This window comes from Lithobates pipiens, unplaced genomic scaffold (genome assembly GCF_037356315.1).
Source record: "Lithobates pipiens isolate NorthernLeopardFrog02 unplaced genomic scaffold, aLitPip1_a1.2 Scaffold_18, whole genome shotgun sequence".
NCBI classification, from domain to species: domain Eukaryota; kingdom Metazoa; phylum Chordata; class Amphibia; order Anura; family Ranidae; genus Lithobates; species Lithobates pipiens.
In genome coordinates, this window is record NW_027507758.1 from 16396729 (window position 1) to 16423650 (window position 26922).

General features: G+C 40.2%; 1 protein-coding gene across 1 annotated transcript in view; it reads left to right on the top strand.

The window, feature by feature from the left end:
* The window catches only part of MDGA1 (MAM domain containing glycosylphosphatidylinositol anchor 1), a 487363-nt gene that overhangs the window by 256222 nt on the left and 204219 nt on the right, over window positions 1-26922 (top strand). The window contains exon 5 of the mRNA XM_077485391.1: window positions 125-257. Within this exon, the coding sequence (XP_077341517.1) occupies window positions 125-257 (133 nt within the window). The remainder of the gene's footprint in view (window positions 1-124; window positions 258-26922) is intronic.

A 26922-nucleotide genomic window follows, 5' to 3' on the forward strand; every position in this document is an offset into this window, starting at 1 on the left:
ATGTAACCCCTTCATTTATCTGATATTAATTAAAATTCATCAATAAATAATTTTTATCTAGTTTTGTTGTTAAAAAAAAAAAACATTTACTGATACAATACAATGCTTTGTTCTGGTTGCTCAGGGTGAAACGAAAGTGCTGAAGCTGAAGAACTTGCGTCCTCAAGACTACGCCAATTATACGTGTCAAGTGTCCGTGCGAAATGTTTGCGGAATCCCCGATAAATCCATCACTTTCCGGCTCACTAACAAGACAGGTAAGGGATAAAGAAAGGAAATTGGTAGTGCCGACTCATCACTTCTCTCTCTCTCTTTTTATTTTTACTCTGGAGCGTTGTCTCCGTCCAGTGATGAGCACATTGAAACCCAGCTCACTCCTCACTACTGGATAGTTCAACAGTTCGTGGCAAATTTGGATGAAAAAGATAAATAAAAAATTAGCAACACAAAATTAACGATCATGAAATAGCTGTTGATAGATAGCGGGGAAACAAGGATAACAGTAAAAGACCAAAACTACACTATAAGCACAAGATTAAATATATCAATAAATCAGCGAAACGCATTATGCATGACATTCAAACATTACATAATGTATACAATGTAAAAAAAAAATTATACAATGTAATATATATATATATATATTATATATATATATATATATATAATATTATATTATATTATAATAATATATAATATTATATATATTTATATAATATAATTATAATAATATTATATTATAATAATAATAATATAATTATATTATATAATATTATTACATTATAATAATAATTTATAATATATATAATATATAATATATAATATAATAATATTATAATAATAATTTAATTATATATATATATATATATATATATATATATATATATATATATATATATAATATTATATATATATATATATATATATATATATATATATATATATATATATATATATATATATATATATTGATACAATGTAATGAGAGCTGCATAAACTGTTGGCACTATATAAATCGTGTATAACAATAATAATATATACAGTAAAAAATGGGGAAAAAACGCCCAGTATGTCCTCTGTCCTTTCTCTTGTACCCCCCACCTTTTGTGTACTTCATTATTTTATTTTATTTTTTTCCACAGTAAGAAACTTTTCCACCTTTTTGTGTATGTTATTGTTAAAAGTAAAACATAAATTCCAAAAAAAAAAAAAAAAACATACATTCTAAGGTTGGTAATAGCAACAACTGGTTAATTGGGATTATGGCACTGCCCAAAACAAAGGAAAATACATAAATATTATAAAATTGAAATTTGAATATATAAAACATTAACACATATATGGTTCAATAAAACTATTAGCAGAGCATGTAATAAAATAATTTTGCTGGTCACTGATATCCTGGAGTGGTCAACTAGATGTCATATCCCTACGTGTTTTGCCAACAATTTCGCCAAAGGGGATTTATGCGGACCACCGATTTCCATACAGCAATAAGATCATATATAGGTTAATAATTATATTTACAAATAATTATATTTACAAATACAACAGGTGAAAAGAAATTTCATATATTATGGTTTAACATGTCCCAAAAAATAATAAAAACATACATTAAAGGTTGGTAATAGCAACAACAGGGTGATTGGGATTATGGCGCTGCCCAAAATAAAGGAAAATAGGTAAATATTATAAAATTGAAATTTTAATACATAAAAACATCAACACACATAGGGTTCAATAAAACTATTAGCAGAGCATGTTACAAATTATTTTGCTGGCCACTGATATCCGTATGCATGGTGTGGTCAATACTAGATGTCATATCCCTACGTGTTTCGCCAACAGTGGCTTCTTCAGGGGATTTATGCGGACCGCCGATTTCCATACCGCAATAAGATCATATATAGGTTAATAATTATATTTACAAATAATTATATTTACAAATACAACAGATGAAAAGAAATAGCATAGATATATTATGGTTCAACATGTCCCAATACATCCTAAGGTCTCTTTAAATTTTCATGTTTGCACTTTTATATGTTGACTGTTTTTTTGTTTTAACTTTTTTTTTTTTTTGGCCAAAAAATTGTTCAACAATTAAAAAAAAATGCACACATACAAAAAAAAATAATAAAAAAAAAACAATAAAAAAAGTATTTGGAGCCATTTGAAGTACATTGAATGCCTAAAAAAACACTCACATTTTTATCTTATTGACTCCATGTTGCACAAACGCCAGAAATGTTATCAAATTAAATGAAAGCTCTTCCTCGTTTTAATGATATCCAGTCGACCCTTAGCTACTGTTAAAAGTGTTGATCTGATAGATCTGTAACCAGTGATATACTGGGAATAACTGGAAAGGGTACTGGAATCCTGCAGTGAGGCATTGTAGCAGTGTGCATGGATGGCAACATATACTAATTCATCCTCATCCATTATCATCCACATTATTATACAAATTATCTTCATTTTGGATGTACACACTGTCCATATGATGCATTGGCTGTAACCATATAGTGGGGGGGGGGGGGGGCTGGGCTCGGTGACCTTCAGATTCGTTCAATGGATCCATACAGCATTCTGTGCGGAGTTTCAAGTTTCGTCTACTACCCTGTTTCCCCGAAAATAAGACCTAGCGTGATTGTCGGTGATGGCTGCAATATAAGCCCTACCCCCCAAATAAGCCCTACCCTGTTTCCCCCGAAAATAAGCCCTACCCTGAAAATAAGACCTATAAGGACTTTAACTAGGGCTTATTTTGGGGGGTAGGGCTTATATTGCAGCCATCACTGACAATCACGCTAGGTCTTATTTTCGGGGGAAACAGGGTATGACCTCTGTTTATAAAGCTGAGCAATAAAACTGTTGTGTTACCACCACCCACCTACCAATACCTACCTGTATACGACCCCTGCAGTGCTGGTGGAGTCTCAATTCGCAGCCCGCTGAAAAATGCCCATCTGACATATTTCCTTACGATGTCGAGACCTGACCCAACCCAGTCCAGTCTACTACATATTTCTATTATCGAGTAATGATGGATAGATCAACACATGTGAACAGACAGAAGATTATTACTTTAACACAGTTATGCCCCATACACACGGTCGGAAAATTCCAACAGAAAAAGTCCGATCGGATTATGTTGTCGGAAAATCCGATCGCGTGTGGGCTCTATCGGACTTTTTCTGTCGGAATTTCCTACGGAAAAAGTTTGAGAGCTGGATCTAAAATTTTCCGACAACAAAATCCGATCTGACTTTTTCCGATCGTGTGTAGAGAATTCCGCACCCCCAAGTGCCACGCATGCTCAGAAAAAATTTGGAGACGAAAGCTATTGGCTACTGGCCTCTACGTAGTTGTACGTTTGTACGTCACCTCGTTCCGAACGATTTTCCGACAACTTTGTGCGACCGTGTGTGTGCAAGACCAGTTTCGGCCAAAATCCGTCAGAAAAAATTCAGACAGATTTTGTGGTCGGAATGTCCGACTGTGTGTATGGGGCATTAGGGCCTGTTCACACTGGTCCAACATACGCTACGATTTCGAGAGCATAAGTCACATGACACATTAAAATCAGTGGTTCTCTATAAGAGCCATCCTAACTGGTCCGATTTGTGTTGGTCCGACTTTGAAAAAGGTTCCTGCACTACTTTGGTCCGATTTAAGCCCATTGATTTGAATGTAAGTCGCATCCAAGTCGGATCATCATCTTAACTGATCCGACTTGTGGCATGCGACTTGTCTTCTGAGGATCTTGAAGGAGAAACCCACGGCGAAAAAAAAAAAATTATGTCCCCACCAAAATCCATACCAGACCTTTATCCGAGCATGCAGCTTGGCAAGTCAGGAAAGGGGGGGGGGGGGCGAGCGAGCGCCCCTCCCCTCCTAGACCATACCAGGCCACATGCCCTCAATGAGGGGGTGGGTGCTTTTGCCCCCCCCCCATCCCAAAGCACCTTATCCCCATGTTAATGGGAACAAGAGCCTCTTCCCGACAACCCTGGGAAGTGGTTGTGGGGGTCTGCGAGAAGGGGGCTTATCAGAATCTGTAAGCCTCCTTTAATAAGGGGGCCCCCAGATCCCGGCCCCCCCATGTGAATGAGTATGGGGTACATTGCACCCCTACCCATTCACCAAAAAAAAAAGAAGTGTAGTGTTACAAAAAACAAGAGACGTTTTTTGACAAGTCCTTTATTAAAAATGAAGACTGTCCCCCCGTTGTAGATCCACAATGTGTCTTCTTCCTCTGGTCTTCTCCCTCTGTTGATGTCTTCTCCTTCTAGTGATGTCCTTTCCCTCTTCTGTTGTCTTCTTCCTCTGGTCTTCTCCCTCCGGTGTTGTCACAGTGAAGTCACAAGGGGCGGGATCTCCAGATGACATCACCGGATGGCCATGCCCCATAGCTGTATAAGAACCGGCAGACAATGGAGCTGACACAACACAGGGAGCCAGAGTCGGAGGAAGATCTTTTTTATTTTTAGCAGATCGGCGGCAGCAGAAGACCTCATCAAAGGGAGAAGACCAGAGAAAGAAGACATCAGCGGAGGAAGAAGACATCTGCGGAGGGAGAAGACTGGAGGAAGAAGACAGCAGTGGTGGAACCTGGAGAAAGAAGACACGTTGGAGCTACAACAGGGGACATTCTTCATTTTTAATAAAGGACTTGTCAAAAAAAAGTCTCTTGTTTTTTTTAACACGACACTTCTTTTTTTTTTTTTGGTGAATGGGTAGTGGTACAATGTACCCCCCATACTCATTCTCATAGGGGAGTCGGGATCTGGGGGCACCATTAATAATTCTGATTCAGATTCTGATAAGCCCCCTGCCTGCAGACCCCCACATCTACCACCCAGGGTTGTCGGGAAGAGGCCCTTGTCCCCATCAACATGGATACAAGGTGCTTTGGGGTGGGAGGGTGCAGAACCCCCCCTTCCCAAAGCACTCCCCCATGTTGAGGGCATGTGGCCTGGTATGTGTCTGGGAGAGGGACCCTGCGCCATTTTTTTTTTTTTATTTGCCATGAGGTTTCCTCCATACCAGAAGCAAAGGAATTGTTTTGATTGGTCACAGGACAAGTCACAATCACCTCAAAGTCCGATCCTGTTCATTGAAGTCGTAATGGAGGTCGGACATAAAGTTGCAGGGCAAAGTCGGATCAGAAGTCATGCGACTTCCGTGTCGGAGCAGTGTGAATCTGGCCTAATACATACCTTACTTTTGTTTTTTTAGGAAAAACAAGGCTTTCTTTCTATACTTCTACTTCCCACCTATCCATTTACAGAGCAATCAATCCTACTGGAAGCCTTGTTTAAAGCGGAGGTCCACCCTAAAGTGGACCTTCCGCTCATCGGAACCCTCCCCCCCTCCGGTGCCACAATCGGCACCTTTCAGGGGGGAGGGGGGTGCAGTTACCTGGATAATCCAGGTAACTGCACCCACTTCCGGGATAGCTCTCTGCGGAAAGGGGCGTAACTTACGCCCCTTTCCGCAAGTGCCCGCCCCTTCCCGCAAGTGCCCCGCTGCCTGCTGGGAAACACACAGATCCCAGAGGCAGCGGGGACAGTCCTTATTGCGCAGCGCGACTCGCGCATGCGCAGTAGGGAACCGGGAAATGAAGCCGAAAGGCTCCATTTCCTGATTCCCATACCCAAGATGGCGGCGGCAGGACCCGACAGACGACCTAGAGATCGGCTTCGGGTGCCGACATCGCGGGCGTGCTGGACAGGTAAGTGTCACTATTTTAAAAGTCAGCAGCTGCAGTATTTGTAGCTGCTGGCTTTTAAAAAAAAAAAAAAAAAACGCGGAGTCCCGGTGGACTCCCGCTTTAAGCTTAACCTGAGCCAATCCAAAAATGGACATTTGATTGGATGATTGATTTACTATAATTGCATAAAAAAATTCATTTTTAAATAATATTTGGTAATAAATATTGCATAGCAATTTGACTTTGCTAAGATTTTTGAGGGTCCACCCAGACTAGATTTTTGAAATGTGACTTTAAAAATAAAAAAGCATCAGACCCGGTTTAGACCCAAGCAATCTAACTCAATTCCATGGTGGAGGTGCCAGAGGCTGTATTACAGGGCCTCCGATACAAAGGTATATCTTTGTTTTGCTTTTTTTTATTTTTATTTTTTAAGGAAAAACAAGGCTTTCTTTTGGTGGCATGGTCCAAACCTATTTTATTTTTATTTTATTTTTTGCAATTCATAGACAAATAAATAAATAAATACACTTTTTTTTCTACTGTGATCAGTGTTTGATAAAAAAAAATAAAAAAATATTCTTACTGTTGATAAAACATATACATTTTATTCTATATATATATATATATATATATATATATATATATATATATATATATATATATATATATATATATTCATTTTAAATTGACACTAAAATTATGATTCTAGCACAAAGAATTACAGGTGAAATGAAGACTTACAAATTACAGATACAGATAAAATAAAGGCTTTTTTTTTTTTTTGCAATTTTTTTTTTTAAATGTGGTACCAAAATATTGAATAAATAAAATGAAAAAAAAAGAAATAAAAAAAAAAAAGGTTTGACATTTTAAATATTAGAAAAAAAATAAAAATAAGCCCAAAAAATAGTTAAGAGAAAAAGGGGACAAAGGAGTTAATTAGGACTTATTACTCTGTGTTAAAGCCGATATCATATCCAGAACTAAAGATTTGGCTATACAGTACATACTAGGGTTGCACCGATACCGGTATTGCTGCCGGTACTAAGCATTTGCATTGGTGCAAATACTCTGATACCTGAAACTGATACTTTCAGGCCGATTCTTTCAGCTGTGAAGTGTAACGGCAATTAGCAATTGTTAAGGAGCGGGGCTACCGCGTCCTTAACAACCGGTGACTCATTTAGCTGTCAGTGGGGTTCCCACTGAGCAGCCGCTCCTGCATGGTGCAGAAGCACCACCCCCCTAATCGGTACTCGTGCAAATGCACCAATACCTGAAGCTGATACTTTTAGGCATGGTTCTTTGAGCAGTCAGTGGGTCTCCCCATGTTAAAGAAGTCCGGTAATTAGAGCTGTCAAAAAAAAAAAAAAAAGCAGCTGGCAATGTTTATTAACAACATTGCTCAACCCTAAAACACTAAAATAAAAAGAAACATTGTTTCTTTTTGTATCTTTCTATTTCTTCATCTGCAGATCAAAGGGATGAAAAAAAAAATGTTCCTCTGTTTAACCCCTTAATGACCCTTAATTTACTCTAATCAGCCTTAATTAACTCCCTATTCTGCTCCATTTAATTATTATTTTCCTGTTTTTTTTTTTGTTCACGTCTATTTTATAAACGATAAACAATTAAAACGTTTTTTTTGTTTGCTTTGTTAGTGAATATTTTTACACATATATGTTAACACATTTCACATTATAAAAACGCTAAATTAAAAAACAAAATATATTTATTTCATTTGTAAATAACTTTTCAATGCTTTGTACCATTGCTGACAGCAGAAATGTAAACATAACAGTTGCAGACAGGTATTGGTAATTGATATCGACGTGTACTGAAAAAAAAAAAATGAAAACAAAGGAATCGCTGTAAAAAAAAAAAAATGGTATTGGTGCATCCCTAGTACATACACTTAAATGATATACAGTAACCATGAATACAGAGTTAAATAGCTATGAAGGGAAAAAGACACAGATCCATCGAGTTCAACTGACAGAATAAAGAAATAAATTAAGTAAAACCAACAGAATAAAGAAATTGAATTCCTGCATATACAGAACCCTATGCCAATGTTTGATCCAGAGGAAGGCAAAAAAAAAAAAAACCCTTTGGTCCAATTAGTTCCAACTAGAGAAAAATAATCCTTCTTGATCCTGTAAGGCCAATCAGATATTCCCTGGATCAACAATCTCTGGTGTTTACCGCTTCTAAATTAAGTTGTGTCTTTTATATCTGCTTGGAGCTCAGCTTTAATGCTTTAGTACATTCAGTGCACAGCTGGATACTTACCGGTCTCTCTCCGTTCAGGAGCAGCTTGGTGGGGACGAGCAGGAGATGACACAATGGTGTATAGAAGCAAGAGATCCATCCCGTCTCCGCTATGGCTGAAAACAGAGGCCGGTCAGTGTCCTCTGTTTCTTATTTACCATAAGTAGGAACTCTGGCGAACGCGTGAGTGTGTATGTGCATGAATGTGCGTGTATGGGGTTGCGTGTGCATGTGCGACTGTACCAGTGGTTGCTTTTCCATCTGCTTGGAAGCAACTGTGTTGTGTGAGCTGTGGGCATAGATATCATATCCTACATCTATATGTGCGTTTTTTTTCCTGAGTGTGTATATTTCAGAAAGTATGCAGAGTTCTATATGTGCATGCCTATATGTGTGTACACGTGAGCCTTTATCAGAGGTTGTGTCATAATGTATGTAATTTCTTAGACCTTATGTAAATTGACACTTTGACGCATCCAACATAAATTGTGGGAGTAATTCCATGCCCAGGAGAGCCACCCATAGTAATGTGCTGTATGCAGGGATGTTTTTTTTTATGGGCAGCTCGTAGACCCCCTTGCCGTTCCATTATCATCTCACATAGGGTTTTGACTGACATGATTCAGAAGAAAAACTGTTATTATATTGTACTGTGTTTGTAAACCCTTACATATACGCAGTGAAGTGACTAGCCTCAGGTAATATACAGAGCTCCTACATAAGTTGTAGCTATATATCTGCAGCCCTATCTTTTCTACATCAGATCAAAGTCCAGAACTTATACAGCATTTCTAAGCTTCAGTAGGCAGGCGGTGGGGATATGATGTCACATACTGAACAGCATAGAACAGGGAGCTAAGTGTAATCTGAGATCTGAGTGAAGGGAATACGCCTTGTATGCAGGGATTTTTTATGGGCTGCTTGTAGACCCCTTTACCGTTCCATTATCATCTCCCAAAGAGTTTTGACTGACATGATTCAGAAGGATATCTATGTGATTATTATGTACTGTATGAAGATTAAAGTGGGAAAACATCAAAATTCGAAGAGCAATAACCCTTTGCAATGAAGTATAACGTGCTTGCGCAAACTCAACCACTCACACAGTCATAACTCCCTGAATGCGAGTCCAGAGAGGTACACCCGTGTAAAGGTCTACACATGTACCCATGTACAGCTAGCGTGCAGCCATTTTTTACTATCAGCAGCTGAACACTGTAGCTGTCTCTCCCAGATGTGGAAATACGCCTGCAATTTACATCAAAGGTCTCAAAGCTTCTATAAAGTGATCCCATCAAGATGAAAAAATCCTAAAGCCAAGTTCCCTGCAATAGAAGATGTATTATACTCCCCCCTCTCTCTTTAACATTTGACACTTCCGGGAATGTCGGATGCATTTGTGCCCCACTGCAGGCCTATAGTTCCATCCTCTGACCCCTTACTTTACTACAGAATTCATCCATCACATAGAGTTCTGAGGATGAAACCCCAGGACATGATGGGAGACACAGGCACCTGACATTCCTGGAAGCGTCAAATGCCAAAAAGAAAGAAGTGAGTGTAAAGCCCCGTACACACGATCGGAAATCCCATCAGCAAAAGTCAGATTAGAGCTTTTGGTCAGAAATTAAGACAGTGTGTACGCTCCATCGGACTTTTGCTGGCACAATTTTCGCCAGCAAAAGATTGAGAGCAGGTTCTCTATTTTTCCGACGGAAAAAGTTCCGATCAGAAATTCCGATCGTCTGTAGCAATTCCGACGCGCAAAATTCCTATGCATGCTCGGAAACAATTCGACGCATGCTCAGAAGCATTGAACTTCATTTTCTCAGCTAGTCGTGGTGTTGTACGTCACTGCGTTCTTGACGGTCGAAAGTTCAGAGAACATTTGTGTGACCCGTGTGTATGCAAGCCAAGCTTGAGCGGAATTCCGTCGGAAAGACCATCCAAGATTTTTCCAACGAAAACTCAGATCGTGTGTACCCGGCATAATACTTCTTCTATTGCCTGGAACTGGCTTTAGGATTTCATTTAAACTTGACAGGGTCCCTTAAAGTAAGTAAAAAGACGTTTCTTCATTTGAAAATGATAGTGCCGGTGTGTGTTTGAATGTCTCCATGTATTTATTTCCATATATGTTGTATGTTTTTATCTGTCTTATTATCTGTATAATCTGTTTTTCTTTCTATATGTTGGTGTTTTTTCTACCATATGTATGCTATCATTATTGAAATGTACGGGTGACTGTATATAGATTGTGTTTATATGTGTGTACATGAGTTAGATATGTGCACCTACGTGTCCCCAAAGTCTTACATTGATATATTAAGCATTTCATTTCATAGAAAGCATTTGGTGAGTGTTTGCTGTATGATGTAAAGTTGGTGCAATAATGCTTTTCTTTTTTTTTTTTTCATACTTATCTTCATTTCCACACTTTATTCTTATACGACAAAGAGTGAAATAGCATGTGTATTAATAACTGGCAAATATCTGTTGTTTTATTTGGGGGCTGCTCGTAAACCCCATTGCTGTTACATTATCAATTTGCAGAGTACAGTCTATGGGGGTGTTGATTGACCTGATTCATAAGGATAATTACATTATATTTTCAAAAGTATTGGGATCGCCTGCCTTTACACACACATGAACTTTAATGGCATCCCAGTCTTAGTCCGTAGGGTTGAATATTTAGTTGGCCCACCCTTTGCAACTATAACAGCTTCAACTCTTCTGGCAAGGTTTAGGAGATGTGTCTTTGGGAATGTTTGACCATTCTTCCAAAAGCGCATTTGTTGGATGAGAAGGCCTGGCTCGCAGTCTCCACTCTAATTCATCCCATAGGTGCTCTATTGGGTTGAGATTAGGACTCAAGTTTAAGTTCCTCTACTCCAAACTCGCTCATCCATGTCTTTATGGACCTTGCTTTGTGCACTGGTGAACAGTCAAGTTGGAACAGGAAGGGGCCATCTCCAAACTGTTCCCACAAAGTTCAAATTGTCCAAAATGTCTTGATATGCTGATGCTCCCCCTCCCCCAAACTGGAAATAAGGGGCCAAGCCCAACCCCTGAAAAACAACCTCACACCATAATCCCCCCTCCACCAAATGATTTGGACCAGTGCACAAAGCAAGGTCCATAAAGACATGGATGAGCGAGTTTGGGGTGGAGGAACTTGACTGGCCTGACCTCAACCTGATAGAACATCTTTGGGATGAAGTTGAGCGGAGACTGCGAGCCAGGCCTTCTCGTTCAACGTCAGTGCCTGACCTCACTAATGCATTTCTAGAAGAATGGTCAAACATTTCCATAGACACACTCCTAAAACTTGTGGACAGCCTTCCCAGAAGAGTTGAAGCTGTTATCGCTGAAATGGTTGGTCAACTCAATATTGAACCCTACAGATGAAGACTGGGATGCCATTAAAGTTTATGTGCTTGTCAAGAAAGGTGTCCCAATACTTTTGGCAATATAGTGTATGTGCTTTTAATGTACTGTATTAAAATTAGATTCACAAGTCCAAAAATTATTTAAAATAATTTAAACTAGACCCTACTTTTTCTTTTGTCTTCCAATAATTTTTATTGAGGATTTGAAAAAAATCACACAATTCCAATACTTATGAACATAGGAAAGGAAGTTTGCCAACATATAATAACAATACATCAAGGTTTAAGAAATAATGAAGGTGTAGCCTATGGATATATTTCGATAAGCACACATCTTACAGCTCAATGAGCTATCACAAAATATTCAACAAAAAGATATAAAGAGAGAGGAGTATACCTGTGCCCATTTCCTGTCACTCCTGTAGGTGCAAAATGGAGAAGAGAGTGAATATGGCAAGACAAGACCATAAATCCATTGCATAGGTCCCCATGAGTTAGAAACCCAATGGGGGTGAGGGGGCATATCGGGAAGCTGTAATGGCTGTCAAAGTTCTGCCACATCCCCTCCCACACTTTGCTTGTAGCATAAGGTCTCTTACTGGTGGATCAAAAGGAACATATAAGAAACATAAAATACAGAGAACGAAACAGAAAGGGGGGGGCAGTAAAGAAGAAAGAAGAGAAGAAAAGGGAAGGGGAAATAGAATAAAGTGAGAGGAAGAGTGCACCCCATCTTATCAGAACATGATGACTTCTGCCGCGTACACACGACCAGACCTTTTGGCAGACTAGGTCCAACGGTCTTCCCGATTGACTTTTCAGCTGAGTTTCGGCGGACTAGGCCACACAAGAACGGACTAAGTCCATTTGAATGTCCATTCGTTTTGAACGTTATGACGTAAGACGGGACTAAAAAAGGAAATTCATAAGCCATTAGCCAATAGATTCCCTTGCGTCGTTGTTGGTCCGTCGGACCAGCATACAGACGAACGGTTTCCCAATAGGAATTGAGTCCATCGGACAGATTTGAAACATGTTCTATTTCTAGGTCCGCCGGATTTTTAAAATGAAAAATGATCGGATTAGTCCACACACGATCGGATTGTCCGACCAGGTGATTCTGTCGGACCTAGTCTGCCGGAAAGTACAGTCGTGTGTACGCAGCATAACTGATATTATTTTATAAAACATCCGATAAGTAATCAATTCAGGTAGCAGGTGCACTGGATGTATGTACTGGCAAGGGGTGATGGGGTGGGCTGGAGGGTCTATGGATGCTGACTACTGGGGGATCTATTGATGCTGGGGAATTTATTGTTGCAATCATTTTGTTGCTGGCTGTGTCTTATGTTGGTGGAGGGGAGGGGGTATCATTGCTGGGAGGGATGTATTGCTGAGATCTATTGTCACTGGAGTCTGTTGTTGCTGGTGGGGGGGTTGTTGTTGAGGGGTTCTTATGCTGCAGGGATCATTGCTGGGAGGGACCTACTGTTGAGGAAAGGGTCTCCTTCCTGATGCTGGCTGCTGGGAGACATATTGTTGCTGGTGGTGGGGTCTATTGTTTCAGGGGATCTATTGTTGATGGCTGGCTGTTGAGGGAAGGGTCTCCTATTTTTGTGGGGGGATGCTCTATTTTTGCAGGGAATCTTTAGCTTTTCATGTTTTAATTAACAAATAGCTTAGCACCACAAAATACTTGGTTCTGTATTCAAGGAGTACCTTCACCTATTCTCTGAGCAAAAAAATCCCTGCATCCAGGGCTTCCAAACTTTGTCAAAATAAGCCTGTTTGTCAAGTAATGTTGCCGAAAGGTATTCATGGACCATGATCCAGGACAACTTATTTTACAACATGGTCTAGGGCAGAGTTTCTCAACCAGGGTTCCTCCAGAGGTTGCTAGAGGTTCCATTATCAACGAGCACTTTCTGCCTTTCAGATAAATTCCCATTGACACCATTGAACTTTTTAGCTATCTGAAAGGGGGTAATTCTTTGCAATGACCACATGTGTAAGGAGCATTCTTCCCACTGACCATCACACTAATGTATCACGAGTTGTAGATATAATCATTTTTAGCAGGTGTTTCCCTGAGACCAGACATTTTTTTCAAGGGTTCCTCTGTGTTGAAAAGGTCGAGAAAGACAGGTCTAGGGGGATCGTAGATGACTTCTAGGACCCGGCAATTGCAATCCCAGCTGCTGTGAATATAAATGCCATAAGTTTCCTCATAAAGCCCTACTTTTTTATTAAAAGAATAAATATTTTTAGGCCCAGTTAATATGGAAAAGGCTCAAATTTCAAAGGGCAGTAACCCTTTGCAAACAAATATAACTGGCTTTACACTGTTCCAACGTCACATACAATAATTCTGATAGCTTCAGGTTGCTAAGAGTTATTGCAGTTGTCCCTTACACTGATTTATGAGCCCCTGTCTGACCGTGTAACACAAAGAAGTAGTGTCAAGGAAGTAGGCTTTTGTCTGGACTGGGATCTGAACCCACAATCTCTGCTGCATCTGGCAGTGGCCCTTCTTGCTGAGCCACCTGAGATGCTGGAAAGCATCTTGTATGATTCCTTTGGATATTCTTGCCTTGAATCTTGTTTCTGGCAAAAGTTAAACACCTTGCTCCTCCCATGAACTGCCTTTGCACTACCTGTTTGCCAGATTATTGTGCTCTCTTAAGAGCTATGGGAGGTAAGAAGAGATGGAACTCATATGTGGAATAAAGGAGCCATGATTAGCATAGAGTACGTTGCTCCTCCCATGAACTTCCTATTTATGCCATGCCTTTGCAGTTAGTGTTTGCCAGATTATTGTGCTCTCTTAAGGGCTACAGGAGGTAAGAAGAGATGGAACTCATATGTGGAATAAAGGAGCCATGATTAGCATAGAGTACCTTGCTCCTCCCACAAACTTCCTATTTATGCCATGCCTTTGCACTTCCTGTTTGCCAGATTATTGTGCTCTCTTAAGGGCTACTGGATGTAAGAAGACATGCAACTCATATTTGGAATAAAGGAGCCATGATTAGCATAGAACCCTGGGTACAGCAGGCCCTGATTTGTTCCTAGGAACTGGGCACCACTCCCCATGAAGCCCCATGTGCCTTTCACTAAAGGCAATGACATAGGCACAGCTTGCCAATTAAGCGCAATGCATAGTTGTGTCATAAATTTCCTCAATGGCAAATATAACAGATAAAACTCTCTGCATTTACTCTAATTGAATTTGGGTGAGTGTGTCAATTACAAATCATGGGACTCGTTTTCAGGATTTACTAATTTGATGCACAAGGCTTTAATTTTCTTTTTTACGATTTATGACTTTGCAATTCTTAAGATTGTGTGCACAATCCACATTGTTTTCTGCCCTTGTAGAATTCTTGAATATGTATTAGTGCAGGTGGTGGCCATTGGACACCACGTTCCTACATAAATCACATAATATAATAAAGCCTTTAGTTGGATGAGGGATTTTTTTTTAGGTGCCAAAAATACACGCCACACTAATTGTTACATAAAATACATCATAATCCTTATTATGTTGCATATACACAATTCATTTTTTAAATTGATGACTTATGCCCTGCCCACGACTGGACTTTCCGGTAGAAAAGGTCAGATGGAATCATTCTGTCGGACATTCCGATCGTGCGCGGGCCTGACTTTTTTTCTTTCTAAAATTATGAGGGACCTAGAAATAGAACACTTTTAAAATTTTCTGTCGCAACCAGTTCCTATCGAGAAAACCGTTCGTCTGTATGCTGTTCCGACAGACCAAAAACGACGTAAGGGAAGCTATTGGCTACTGGCTATTGAACTTCCTTTTTTTAGTTCTGTCTCACGTCATCACGTTAAAAACGAACAGACTTTTGAACGCACTTTTGAATGGACTTTTGAACTGACTTAGTCCGTGTGGGGCCAAGTCCGTTCGTTCTGAAAGTCCATCGGAATTGCCCTGAAAGTCCATCGGACCTAGTCTGCCAGAACTAGTCTGCCGTGTGCGCGCTATTAGTAGTAGTCATCCAGAACATCGTACATAAAAAAACATGTCAATGCTAACTGCCTCATCCCTACCTAACATAGCTACATGGTATACATAGAAAAAGTACTCTCACCCATTTCTGATGAATTTCATGTAGCAAGATCTCCAAGTATGGTGGCACAGTTGGTCTCAATCCCTTTCCTTCTTCGTTTCTTCATCAAAACAAGAGGAAATATCAGTATTTAAAACAATGGCCTCCTCTTCCTGGCGGTTAGTGCTCAGATGAATAGCATGCCATAGTTTTAAATGCCAATATTGCCACTTGACACCTGAAGAAGCTAACAATGAAATGTTTTAAGACCAACTGTGCCACCATATTTGGAGGCCTACATACATACTTTGCTACGTCGAATTCATCAGAAATGAGTGAAAGTACTTTTTCTATGTTTGGTGGCACAATCGGTCTCTACGTGTTTCTCTGTTCGTGTCTTCACAAATCAAGCAGCAATATTGGGTTTTAAAATGATGGCACAATGTGCGTCTTGACCTCCTCCTCTCAGTGGTCCCACACAAGAGGATAGATCTATTGGTCCCCAGTGCGTGTAGTGCTGAAACTAACCACATGCCATCATTTAATATACCAATATTGCCTAGTGTTCTCCTGAGGAAACAAACAGTGAAACACGTTGAGTCCAATTGGCCACCATATGTAGAGATTTTGCTACATGATATTTATCAGAAATTTGTGAAAGCACTTTTTCTATGTATAGTGGAACAATCAGTCTCAATGAATTTCTTTGAGTTTGGTATTTAAAACAATGGTTTCCTCTTCCTGGTGGTCCCACAAGGGGTGTAGTGTGGAAATTAATCATATGCCATAGTTTTAAATCCCAATACTGACGCTTGTCTTTACTGAAGAAGTTAACAGCGAAACTCATTAGGACTGACTGTACCACCATACTTTGAGATTTTGTTACATAGAATTCATCAGAAATAAGTGAAAAAAATTTTTATATGTATGGTGGCACAGTCGGGCTCAACACATTTCTATGCCCATACCAGGCCCCATGCCCTCAACGGGGGAGTGCTTTGGAGCGGGGGGCTCTGTCCCCACCCCCAAGCACCTTATCCCTATGTTGATGGGGACAAGGACCTCTTCTTTAAAGCCATGGGTGGTGGTTGTGGGGGTGTGCGAGCAGGGGGCTTATCTGAATCCCGGCGCAGCCGCTATGTGAAAAACAATGGGGTATGTACCCCTACCCATTCACCAAAAAAAGTTTAAAAAATAAATAAAGACAGGAGGCAGTTTTTGACAATCCCTGAACAATCCCAAAATAAAAAAAACAATGCCTGCTCTGCTGTTTGACAGTTTTTAAATAGGTAAGGGGTGGGGCTACCTGGTGATGTGACTTGGTGGCACTGCCTCCTTGTGTCATCACTAAACGGTGCATGCTGGGTGATGTCACAGGGGGCTGTGCCACCAGGTCACGTCATCAGGTGGCCCCAACCCTTACTTATTTAAGCACAGTCATTCGGCAAAGCAGGCATTCGGCTTAAAGCCTTCATCGTGGGCAGAGCGTTTTTCTTTTTTCAGGTCTGGCAGGCACTGTGATTGACAATGGATCTACATCGTGGGCCATTGTGTTTTTTTTTTTGGTTCAGGAGGGGGTGGGGTGCTCACTCGTCCCCACCCCCTTGTTGTCCCGTCAAGCTGCATGCTTGGATAAGCTTCTGCTATGGATTTTGGGCGGACCCCGTGCCATTTTTTTTTATTTTGGCATGGGGTTCCCCTTAAAATCCATACCAGACCCGAAGGACCTGGTATGAATTGGAGGGGGGACCCCCATGCCATTTTTTTCACTTTTTTCTATTGCCGGCAATGTTCTATTTTTCATTCAGCTGTCAGTAGGGAAGTCCGTTAACAGATGATGACTCATCCGTTGTTAAGGACGCAGCAGCTGGCTTCCTGGCCCGCTCCTTAAGGTTCACACAAAAATGGAACCTCCGCTTTTCGGAACCCTTCCCCCCTTCGGTGTCACATTTGGCACCTTTCAGCGCGGAGGGGGATGCAGATACCTGTATAAGGTATCTGCACCCACTTCTGGGCATAGACTCCTGCGGGGTCACGCCCCTTCATGTCCCCCCCCCCCCTCCCCGCTGTGTTCTGGGAAACAATCAGGTCCCAGAAAACAGCAGGGACCAGTTTGGACATGCAGCGCGCAACTCGTGCATGCGCAGTGGGGAACCGGGAAGTGAAGCTGCAACGCTTCACTTCCCGATTATCTCACGAGGATGGCGGCAGCAGCAGCCGAAAGTTGAGGGATTGATCGGCTTCGGCTGCTGACATCGTGGTTCCCCTGGACAGGAAAGTGTCCATTTATTAAAAGTATTTGTAGCTGCTGGCTTTTAATTTATTTTTTATTTTTTTTAGTGGACCGCGCTTTAACAACCCGCCAATCACTATGCCCTGATTCAGCAAAGCTTTGCCCAATCAGGGCTTAGAATGCACTGTGCAGTGAGCAGTGCATTGTGGGGTGCTTGGCGGGCTAACACCCCGCCGAGCACCACGCACAAAATCATTTGGTGGAGGGGGGATTATGGTGAGGGGTTGTTTTTAAGGGGTTGGGTTTGGCCCCTTAGTTCCAGTGAAGGGAACTCCTAAGGCGTCGGCATACCAAAACATTTTGGACAATTTCATGCTCCCAACTTTGTGGGAACAGTTTGGGGATGGCCCCTTCCTGTTCCAACATGACTGCTCACCAGTGCACAAAGCAAGGTCCATAAAGACATGGATGAGCGATAGAAAAAGTAAAGGAGGGCAAAACGGGATTATTGCGGTGCTAGTCACTTGTTTTTAAAGAAGACCCCAATTGGGGGATGCAAGTACACAGATAGTATGACTTATAATAAAAGTAGAAAAAGATTTTTATTTGTTAATTAAACATAATTTTTAAAATACAAAACAAGTATTCTAGGTAACAAATGAACCACTTTGATGATTCAAAATTAGGTATCCACATTCAATCGTTCAATTCAATTGAAGTTGCAATTGGCTAATCAGATGGAGTCCCAACATGTTTCGCCTAAACAAAGGCTTCTTCAGGGGAGCCAATAATTGACGTCAAGTGGTTACAACAAATGAAAGATTCACTGTAAACAAAGCAAAACAAACTGAGATGAATCTCGAAACCCAGTGCAGCCCAAACTCTCCATATTGACAATGGATTAGGAAATTTAGACAGGGTGGAGGAACTTGACTGGCCGGCACAGAGTCCTAACCTCAACCCGATAGAACACCTTTGCGGTGAATTCGAGTGGAGACTGTGAGCCAGGCCTTCTCATCCAACAGCAGGGCCTGGTCTCACAAATGCGCTTCTGGAAGAATGGTCAAACATTCCCATAGACACATCTCCTAAACCTTGTGGACGGCCTTCCCAGAAGAGGTGAAGCTGTTATAGCTTCAAAGGGTGGGCCAACACAACACTGAACCCTACGGATTAGGACTGGGATGCCATTAAAGTTTATTTGCGTGCAAAGGCATGGGTCCCAATACTTTTGACAATATAGTGTATGTAGACATTTTGCTATAATAAATGGTAATTATTTTTTTTTTATATTTGTACTATATAGCTTATCTTAGGTGGCAATCAGGCAATTAGCACTGACATGCTTTCTTGTGAACTATGTTCTAGTGATATAGGGAAAGTCATCAATTTTTTTTAGTGTATATGCAATGCAATAAAGATTACAATGTATTTTATTTTATTTTTTTGTTTTAAATTTTTTTTTTATTTATGGAACAATTTGTGTAGCGTTTATTTTTGGCACCTAAAAAAAAAAATCCCTCATCCGACTAAAGGAATGTTTTCCATTATGCTTGTTAGAATTCTTACACTCAATTTGTAACGTTTGCCGATTTATTTATTTTTTATTGCGTGCATTAACCTCTACATTCTGTAAACTCCCTTTAGAAGAATTGGATTTATTTAAGTGAAATTGCAGTGATTTTCAGGACTTCTCATTTTTTTACCTCCTGAAAGCCGAACGTTTTTCCGGGGTTTCAGAAACTTAGGCCTTACGTATCGAGCGACACTCGGTGGCTTCTTCCTCCCTGGAGACGGAGTGGAGGAAGACAAGTGAATTGAGCATATTGCTGAAGTCGATCCGTCTGTCTCAATCAATCTAATCCTCCACCTCCCCCCCCCCTCCCCCGCCTCCCTGTGCTCCATTCGGGATGAAACCGCGAAGGATCTGTAAAAAAAAAAAAAAAAGCCAGAGCGTATAATGAAGTGTCTTATTAACCAGTCCCCATTAAACTGTCACTTGTACTTAGCGGCCGATCTGTGCAGCCACGGGGAAATAAAAAAAATATATCCCGCATCGCTTGACAGGGGCCTATTACGCCGAGCGGCGGGTTATTGGCAGACGCAAAATACTGGAGTGCGGTGGCACGGTGCGCGGGGTCGCAGGTCACTCCCCGCGGGGACTGACTGCATGATTAATATGTTCTTCCGACAACTTTTATTTATTTATTTTTTTTCCTTTCCATTGTGTCACATGAGTGATCTCCTCGTAGCGAATAGGTGAGAAATCGGCAAAACACGAGTTGCGGCAAATCTTTTCAGCTACCGTCATAAACGGTCGGGTGGCGAGAGGCCGGTGTTCAAATCAGCTAATCATTGCTGAGAATTTGGGTTCAAAAACTTGAAAGGTATGAAAACCGGAACAATGAGCTTTTCCTATTGGCTCCCTTTTTTTTGGTCTGTCGAATATCACATTGAAAGTGTTTTAATACACAGTATCTCGCAAAAGTAAGTACACCCCTCACATTTTTTTCATGTGACAACACTGAAGAAACGACACTTGTCTACAATGTAAAGTAGTGAGTGTACAGCTTGTATAACAGTGTCAATTTGATTTCCCCCTCAAAATAACTCAACACACAGCCAGTAATGTCTAAACTGCTGGCAACAAAAGTGAGTACACCCCCTAAGTGAAAATGTCCAAATTGGGCCCAAAGTGTCAATATTTTGTGTGGCCACCATTATTTTCCAGCACTGCCTTAACCCTCTGTCAGAAACCATGAATCAGACTGAGACAGAAGTACAATTAAATCACACTTGTTTATTAATAAAAATAAAAAGGTAAATAGGAAAAAGCGTAGTCAAGCATAGCCAGAGTCCAGTAGCCAGCCAGTCCAAAGTTCAATAACCAGATCGGGTAATCAGCCATGCCTGAAGTCAGGGATCCAAGAAGAGCAACTGCAAGCAGGATAAAGAGCCAGGAGGGATGTCAGCAAGTCAGTCTTGAAATAAACGGCAGCAGATGGTTCCTTGTGATGTGACCAACGCGAAGGCAGAGGTGAAGTGAGCAGGAAGGCTTTAAGTAGGCAGGTCAGACGAGCATCATCGGGAACAGTTGGTAACTGTGGAGAGAGAAGAGAGCTGGCAATTAGCCGACAGCTGAGCGGCCAGCCCAGAGAAGGAAGGGCTAAGCCAGCCCTGACACCCTCTTGGGCATGGAGATCACCAGAGCTTCACAGGTTACCACTGGAGTCCTCTGCCCCTCCTCCATGACGACATCACGGAGCTGGTGGATGCGTTCCTCCACCTTCTGTTTGAGGATGCCCCACAGATGCTCAATAGGGTTTAGGTCTGGAGACATGCTTGGCCAGTCCATCACCTTTACCCTCAGCTTCTTTAGCAAGGCAGTGGTGGTCTTGGAGGTGTGTTTGGGGTCGTTATCATGTTGAAATACTGCCCTGCGGCCCAGTCTCTGAAGGGAGGGGATCATGCTCTGCTTCAGTATGTCACAGTACATGTTGGCATTCATGGTTCCCTCAATGAACTGTAACTCCCCAGTGCCGACAGCACTCATGCAGCCCCAGACCATGACACTCCCACCACCATGCTTGACTGTAGGCAAGACACACTTGTCTTTAGCCTTGTACACACGGTCGGAGAATCCGTCGGAATGTGTCCTATCGGACCGTGTCGTCCAATAATCCGACTGTGTATAGTATGCATCGGACTGATTCCGTCCGAATCTCCGTCGGACCCAATTTTCCAACTTGTTGGAAATATTTTCCGACCAACTGGGCCGATCGGACATACTCCGCTCATGTGTAGAGAATTTTGATCGGACCAAGTGCCACGCATGCTCAGATCAAATTCCTACATCAAAGCTATTGGCTACTAGCCTGAATGTAGTCCCATCGTAACAAAACTACGTCATCACGTTCTGAATGATCGGATTTTTCGACAACTTAGTCCGACCGTGTGTATGCAACAGTTTCGGACAAAATCCGACGGATTTGGTTGGCAGAATGTCCAACCGTGTGTACAGAGGCTTTGTCCTCTTCACCTGGTTGCCGCCCCAAAACACGTTGGTTACCTTTTGGATCTTCTCCGTGACTTTTATTGGAATATGGACCTCTTAGCAGTGGTGTGGCACTTCATGTTCTCATGTTTGTCTGAGGTGTTTGGAGATTGATTACCTATTCAAAGCCTGAAATAAATTGCTATACCTCCATTACTATTGGCTATTGGGTATTTGGTTTTAAATTAGACCCCTAAAAGTATTTTATTATATCTATTCGATATGTGGAAAAAAAATAAAAATACCTTCTGATTTTGCCAGAAATCTTGTGGGCTTATAAATTCCAGTGCTCTCCACCTGTGCTGATGTCTTATAATAATAATAATAATAATAATAATAATAATAATAATAAATATAATAATAATAATAATAATAATAATTAATATTATTTATTTATATTATTATTATTATTTTTTATTATTATTTTTTTACTTAATTGATTAAATTAATTAAATTAATTGGCGTGGTTTATTATTGATGTTTATTATTCATTTTCTCATGTTTGAGATTTTTGTATATAGATTATATATTCAATGCTACCCGAAATTAATTTTATACTTCCAATACTATTAGATGTTAGGTATTTGGTTTTAAATATGACCCCTCGGAAGGGATATTGTATTGATAAAGGATTGCTATATTTTTTTATAAGGCTGATAAAGGGGGGCATGTTTGGACCCACAAAATAGGTTGGTTACCTTTTGGATTGTGTCCATGACTTTTATTTGAATATTATTCTATTGTTGTGCTGATTTCTTACCAGTTACATTGTCTGCAGCCTTCTGCCAGTTGTTACTTGTGACTGCTGCTCAGGGTCTCTGCTCTACACACCTGATCCCATTAGTGGACTTTATAGCTGGGTCAGAACCACTTATTTTTTTGTGGAAAAAATACAATTAAAAAAAAAATGACTAAAGTTAGCCCATTTTTTTTTTATAATGTGAAAGATGATGTTACGCCTAGTAAATAGCTGAAATGTAAAAAAAAAAAAAAAAAAAAAGCCTGCAATTATCGGTTAGGGCCAGGGCTGCCAGATCCTTAACAACTGATATCAACAGGGGAACCCCACGGAGTCAGCTGAAGTGTAAACAAAGTCCCAGCAATTGGAGCTGTCAAACAAAAAAAAAAGAAAGAAAAAAGCAGCTGGGTAATGTTTATCAACAACATTGCTCAGCCACTAACAAACAGAAAGATAAAAAGAAACATTGTTTGTTTTTGCATCTTTCTGTTTATTCATCTACAGATCAAAGGGATGAATTTCAATCTGCAGATGAAGTCAGTTTAACCTCTTGCTGACCAGCCACCGTCATTATACCGCAGCAAGTTGACACGGCTGCTAAAACCGCCGTAGGAGTACGTTGGCCGCTTTAAGAGCTATAGGGGCACGCACGCTCATCTGCGGCATGACGCCGGAGCCGATGTGCATGGCCGCTGGTGGCGATGTTGGCTGGCGATCGCTCCTCAGAAAGCCAGAACAGGGATCTGTCATATAAATAGACAGTTCTGTCAGGGAAGTGGAGAGAGATCTGTTGTTCCCAGTGATCAGGAACAGCGATCTCTCTCTATACTCCCAGTCAGTATCCTCCCCCCACAGTTAGAAACAGCTCCCTAGGGAACACTTAACCCCTTGATCGCCCCCCTTGTGTTAACGCCTACCCTGCCAGCGACATTTATACAGTATTCAGTGGCTAATTTTAGCTCCGATCGCTGTATAAATGTCCCAAAAAAGCATCAAAAGTATCCGATCTGTCCACTGCAATATCGCAGTCCCGCTAAAAATCACAACTTACTGCCAATACTAGTAAAAAAAAAATTTTGATAAAAATGCCATAAATCGATCCCCTATTTTGTAGACGCTATAACTTTTGCACAAACCAATCAATATACGCTTATTGTGATTTTTTTTTACCAAAAATATGTAGAAGTATACATATTGGCCTAAACTGATGAAGAAATTTTTTTTTCTTTTTTGGGGGGATATTTATTATAGCAAAAAGTAAAAAATTTTTTTTTTTTCAAAATTGTCGCTCTTTTTTTTTTTTTATACAGCGCATAAAACAAAAACTGCAGAGGTGATCAAATACCACCAAAAGAAAGCTCTGTCTGTGGAGAAAAAAAATGGCATAAATTTTATTTGTGTACAACGTTACACAACCACGCAATTGTCAGTTAAAGCGGCGCAGTGCCGTATCGCAAAAAATGGCCTGGCCAAGGGAGTGGGTAAATCCTTTTAGGGGCTGAAGTGGTTAAAGCAACCTGTCAAGTAAATTTTTTTTTTTTTTTTGTAGATAAATGTTCCCATTGACACATTTCACAAAAAGCACAAAATAATAAAATATGTATTCTTTTCAATGCTTTGTACCATTGCTGACAGCTGAAGTGCAAACAAAAGAGTTGCCGGCAGGTGTTGGCGAGTAAAAAAAAAAAAAGTAAAAGTAAAAAAAAAAAAAAGTGCTTGTACTAAAAAATAAAAAATAAAAAAAATAAATTAAAAAAATGGTATTGGTGCATTGCTTAACAGTTTTTATATAATAAAGCTGCAAGTTTTAATCAAATATTTGCAGGAAAGTGTTTTGCACCCATGTGATTTGTTAGGGTCGGTTCAAACCTGGATGAAAATCAATCACAAAGATGAAAAAAAAAAAAAAAATAAAAATATATATATATATATATATATATATATATATATATATATATATATATTGAAGCTTATGCAATGACATTGTAGCAATCACTTAGAAATTACCAAATTGATGATAATTTCTGCCGCACTCGATTGCACTTTGATCAATCAAGTTGGGCTGAAAAATCAATAGGGGGCTGTTGGGGACATGCAATCGCAATATTAAAAAATCTAAAGTGTTGTATCTATTGATGTGTGTGGTCAGTGTAAGGGGAATCAAAAAATTCATAAATTGATAGTACTGATTCTATGGATACAAGATATTTTATAAAAAATAAAAATAAAAAAAATATTTTTTTTATTGTTTTTATATTATTATACAGGATTTATATAATGCCAACAGTTTACTTCGTGAATTACAATATAAAAGTGATATAAAAGGTAAAAACTGGATGAGCTGATAGAGAAATAAAGTTAAAGTAGAAGGTCAGTCAGAACCTAAACTTGTCAATTATTTTATAAAAAATATATATATATATATATATATATATATATATATATATATATATATATATATATATATATATATATATATATATATATATGTATGTATATATAAATATATATATATATATATATGTGTATATATATATATATATATATATGTATATATATATATATATATATATATAAAACACAAGGCAATATTCTGAAAAACAACACCCAGTTCCTTCATAAATATTGCAGCAACGCTTCTTATAAACTGTCCAACATTAATTGCCAGTTATTAGTGGACCAATCAAAGAGATGTGCTTCTTGTTGTTTGTGCTGAAAAGCTTCCAGCAAGGGTCGCCACATGCACTGCAGACTCCCCTATAGGGATGCACTCACCAAATCGCTGAGAGATTTGTGCCTTTAAAAATATTCCACCACGTTTCAACTCTTTCCACACCATCCACTAGATGTCAGTATTTCAATAGGGTTCCGGGCTCATGTGAAAAAAATTTAAATGTTCACATAGTGTAAAACTGTAAACAATATTATTCGTTTCACCAAGCCCCCCCCCCCCTTATAAAAACTGCGTACCACATATAAAGTAAAATGAAGCATAAAATTGATCAAGTGCACTGTGCCTTGTCTCAGAAGGGGTTTCGCCGCCGGAAAGCACTCCTACCATCTGCTGACTACAGCGGATGTGTACCTGCTTGATTTCCTGATGGCTGGACCGCACCGCTGGAACGCATGCGTCACTTCCGGTAAGCCACGTCGCTGACGCGTTTCGTCATATCCGACTTCGTCACGAGACGCCCTCAAAGGGGTGGGGGTTAGCTCTGAAATCATTGTCCAAAATTGGCCACATGGCCATATCACCTGGAATGATGTGGGCAGTCATTGGGATTGGTCACATCCATCAATTGGCAGGATTATATTCTTTCGCTGGGCATTGGCTGTGGTTCATCATGATTGATGTGGATCTGCTTAGCTTGATGACATGATTGATGGTGGATGTACATCGTGGGATATTTTTAGGGTTTTTATTATTTATTTCATAAAGTTGGCTATACATGTGTCTCTATTTACACTTTTTTCTGTGGATGAGAAAGGGTATTATGTACCCCTTATCCATTCACTTGGTGGAGCAGTATCTGATAAGCCCCTATTTCCCACAAACCCGCACAAATGCTGGACCAGGGTTGCGGGGAAGAGGCCTTGTCCTCATCATGGTAGGGACAAGATGCTTTGGCAGGGATGTCCCCCCTGGCAAAGTACTCCCCCTTTCATGCTGGGAGGGGGTACTGGTATGGCCTGGTATGGCCTGGTATGAACTGGTATGGTTCAGGAATGGGTAGGGGGCATGCTCATTCCCTCTCTTTCCTGGCCTACCAAGGTCTGGTATGGACTTTTGAGGGAAACCCCACACTTTTTTAACCTTATTCTTTGCGTTGGGTTCCTCCTTAAAATCCGTACCAGACCTGAAGGGTCTGATTTCTGCTGAACAGAGAAAATGGAAAAAATATCACAGATATTTTTCAGGCAGCAATACTAGCAGAACTTAAAATGTATCTATTGATTTTCATTAATACATTTATTACTGAGCTATTTTTTAACATTTGCCTGAGGTTCTGCTTCAAATGAGTTATCCTGTGGAGCAGACGGCCTCACCTCCGATATTCTGTATGCAGACAGAGTTTCTTGCCAGGATGCGATGTTCTCTTGCGGATGAACACATATAAAGATGATCCCTGCCTGTGCTGTATGCCTGGCAAACACTGAATTACAACCAAGTTCTCTCTTTCTAATTGAAACTCAGACACCCAGAGGCATCGGCGGCTCGCGGAGCAGCGGAGGGAAAGCAGATGTGGTCCTGTGTGCAGATGGGTTCATTCTTGGCACTCCATCGCTTGCATAAAGCAAATTGTCATTAGTCTGATTATATCCGATCCAGGCAACTGACTGCCCCGGAGAGAAAGTTCTTAAAGAGGTTCTTTCACAGAATAGATAAGATAGATAGATAGATAGATAGATAGATAGATAGATAGATAGATAGATAGATAGA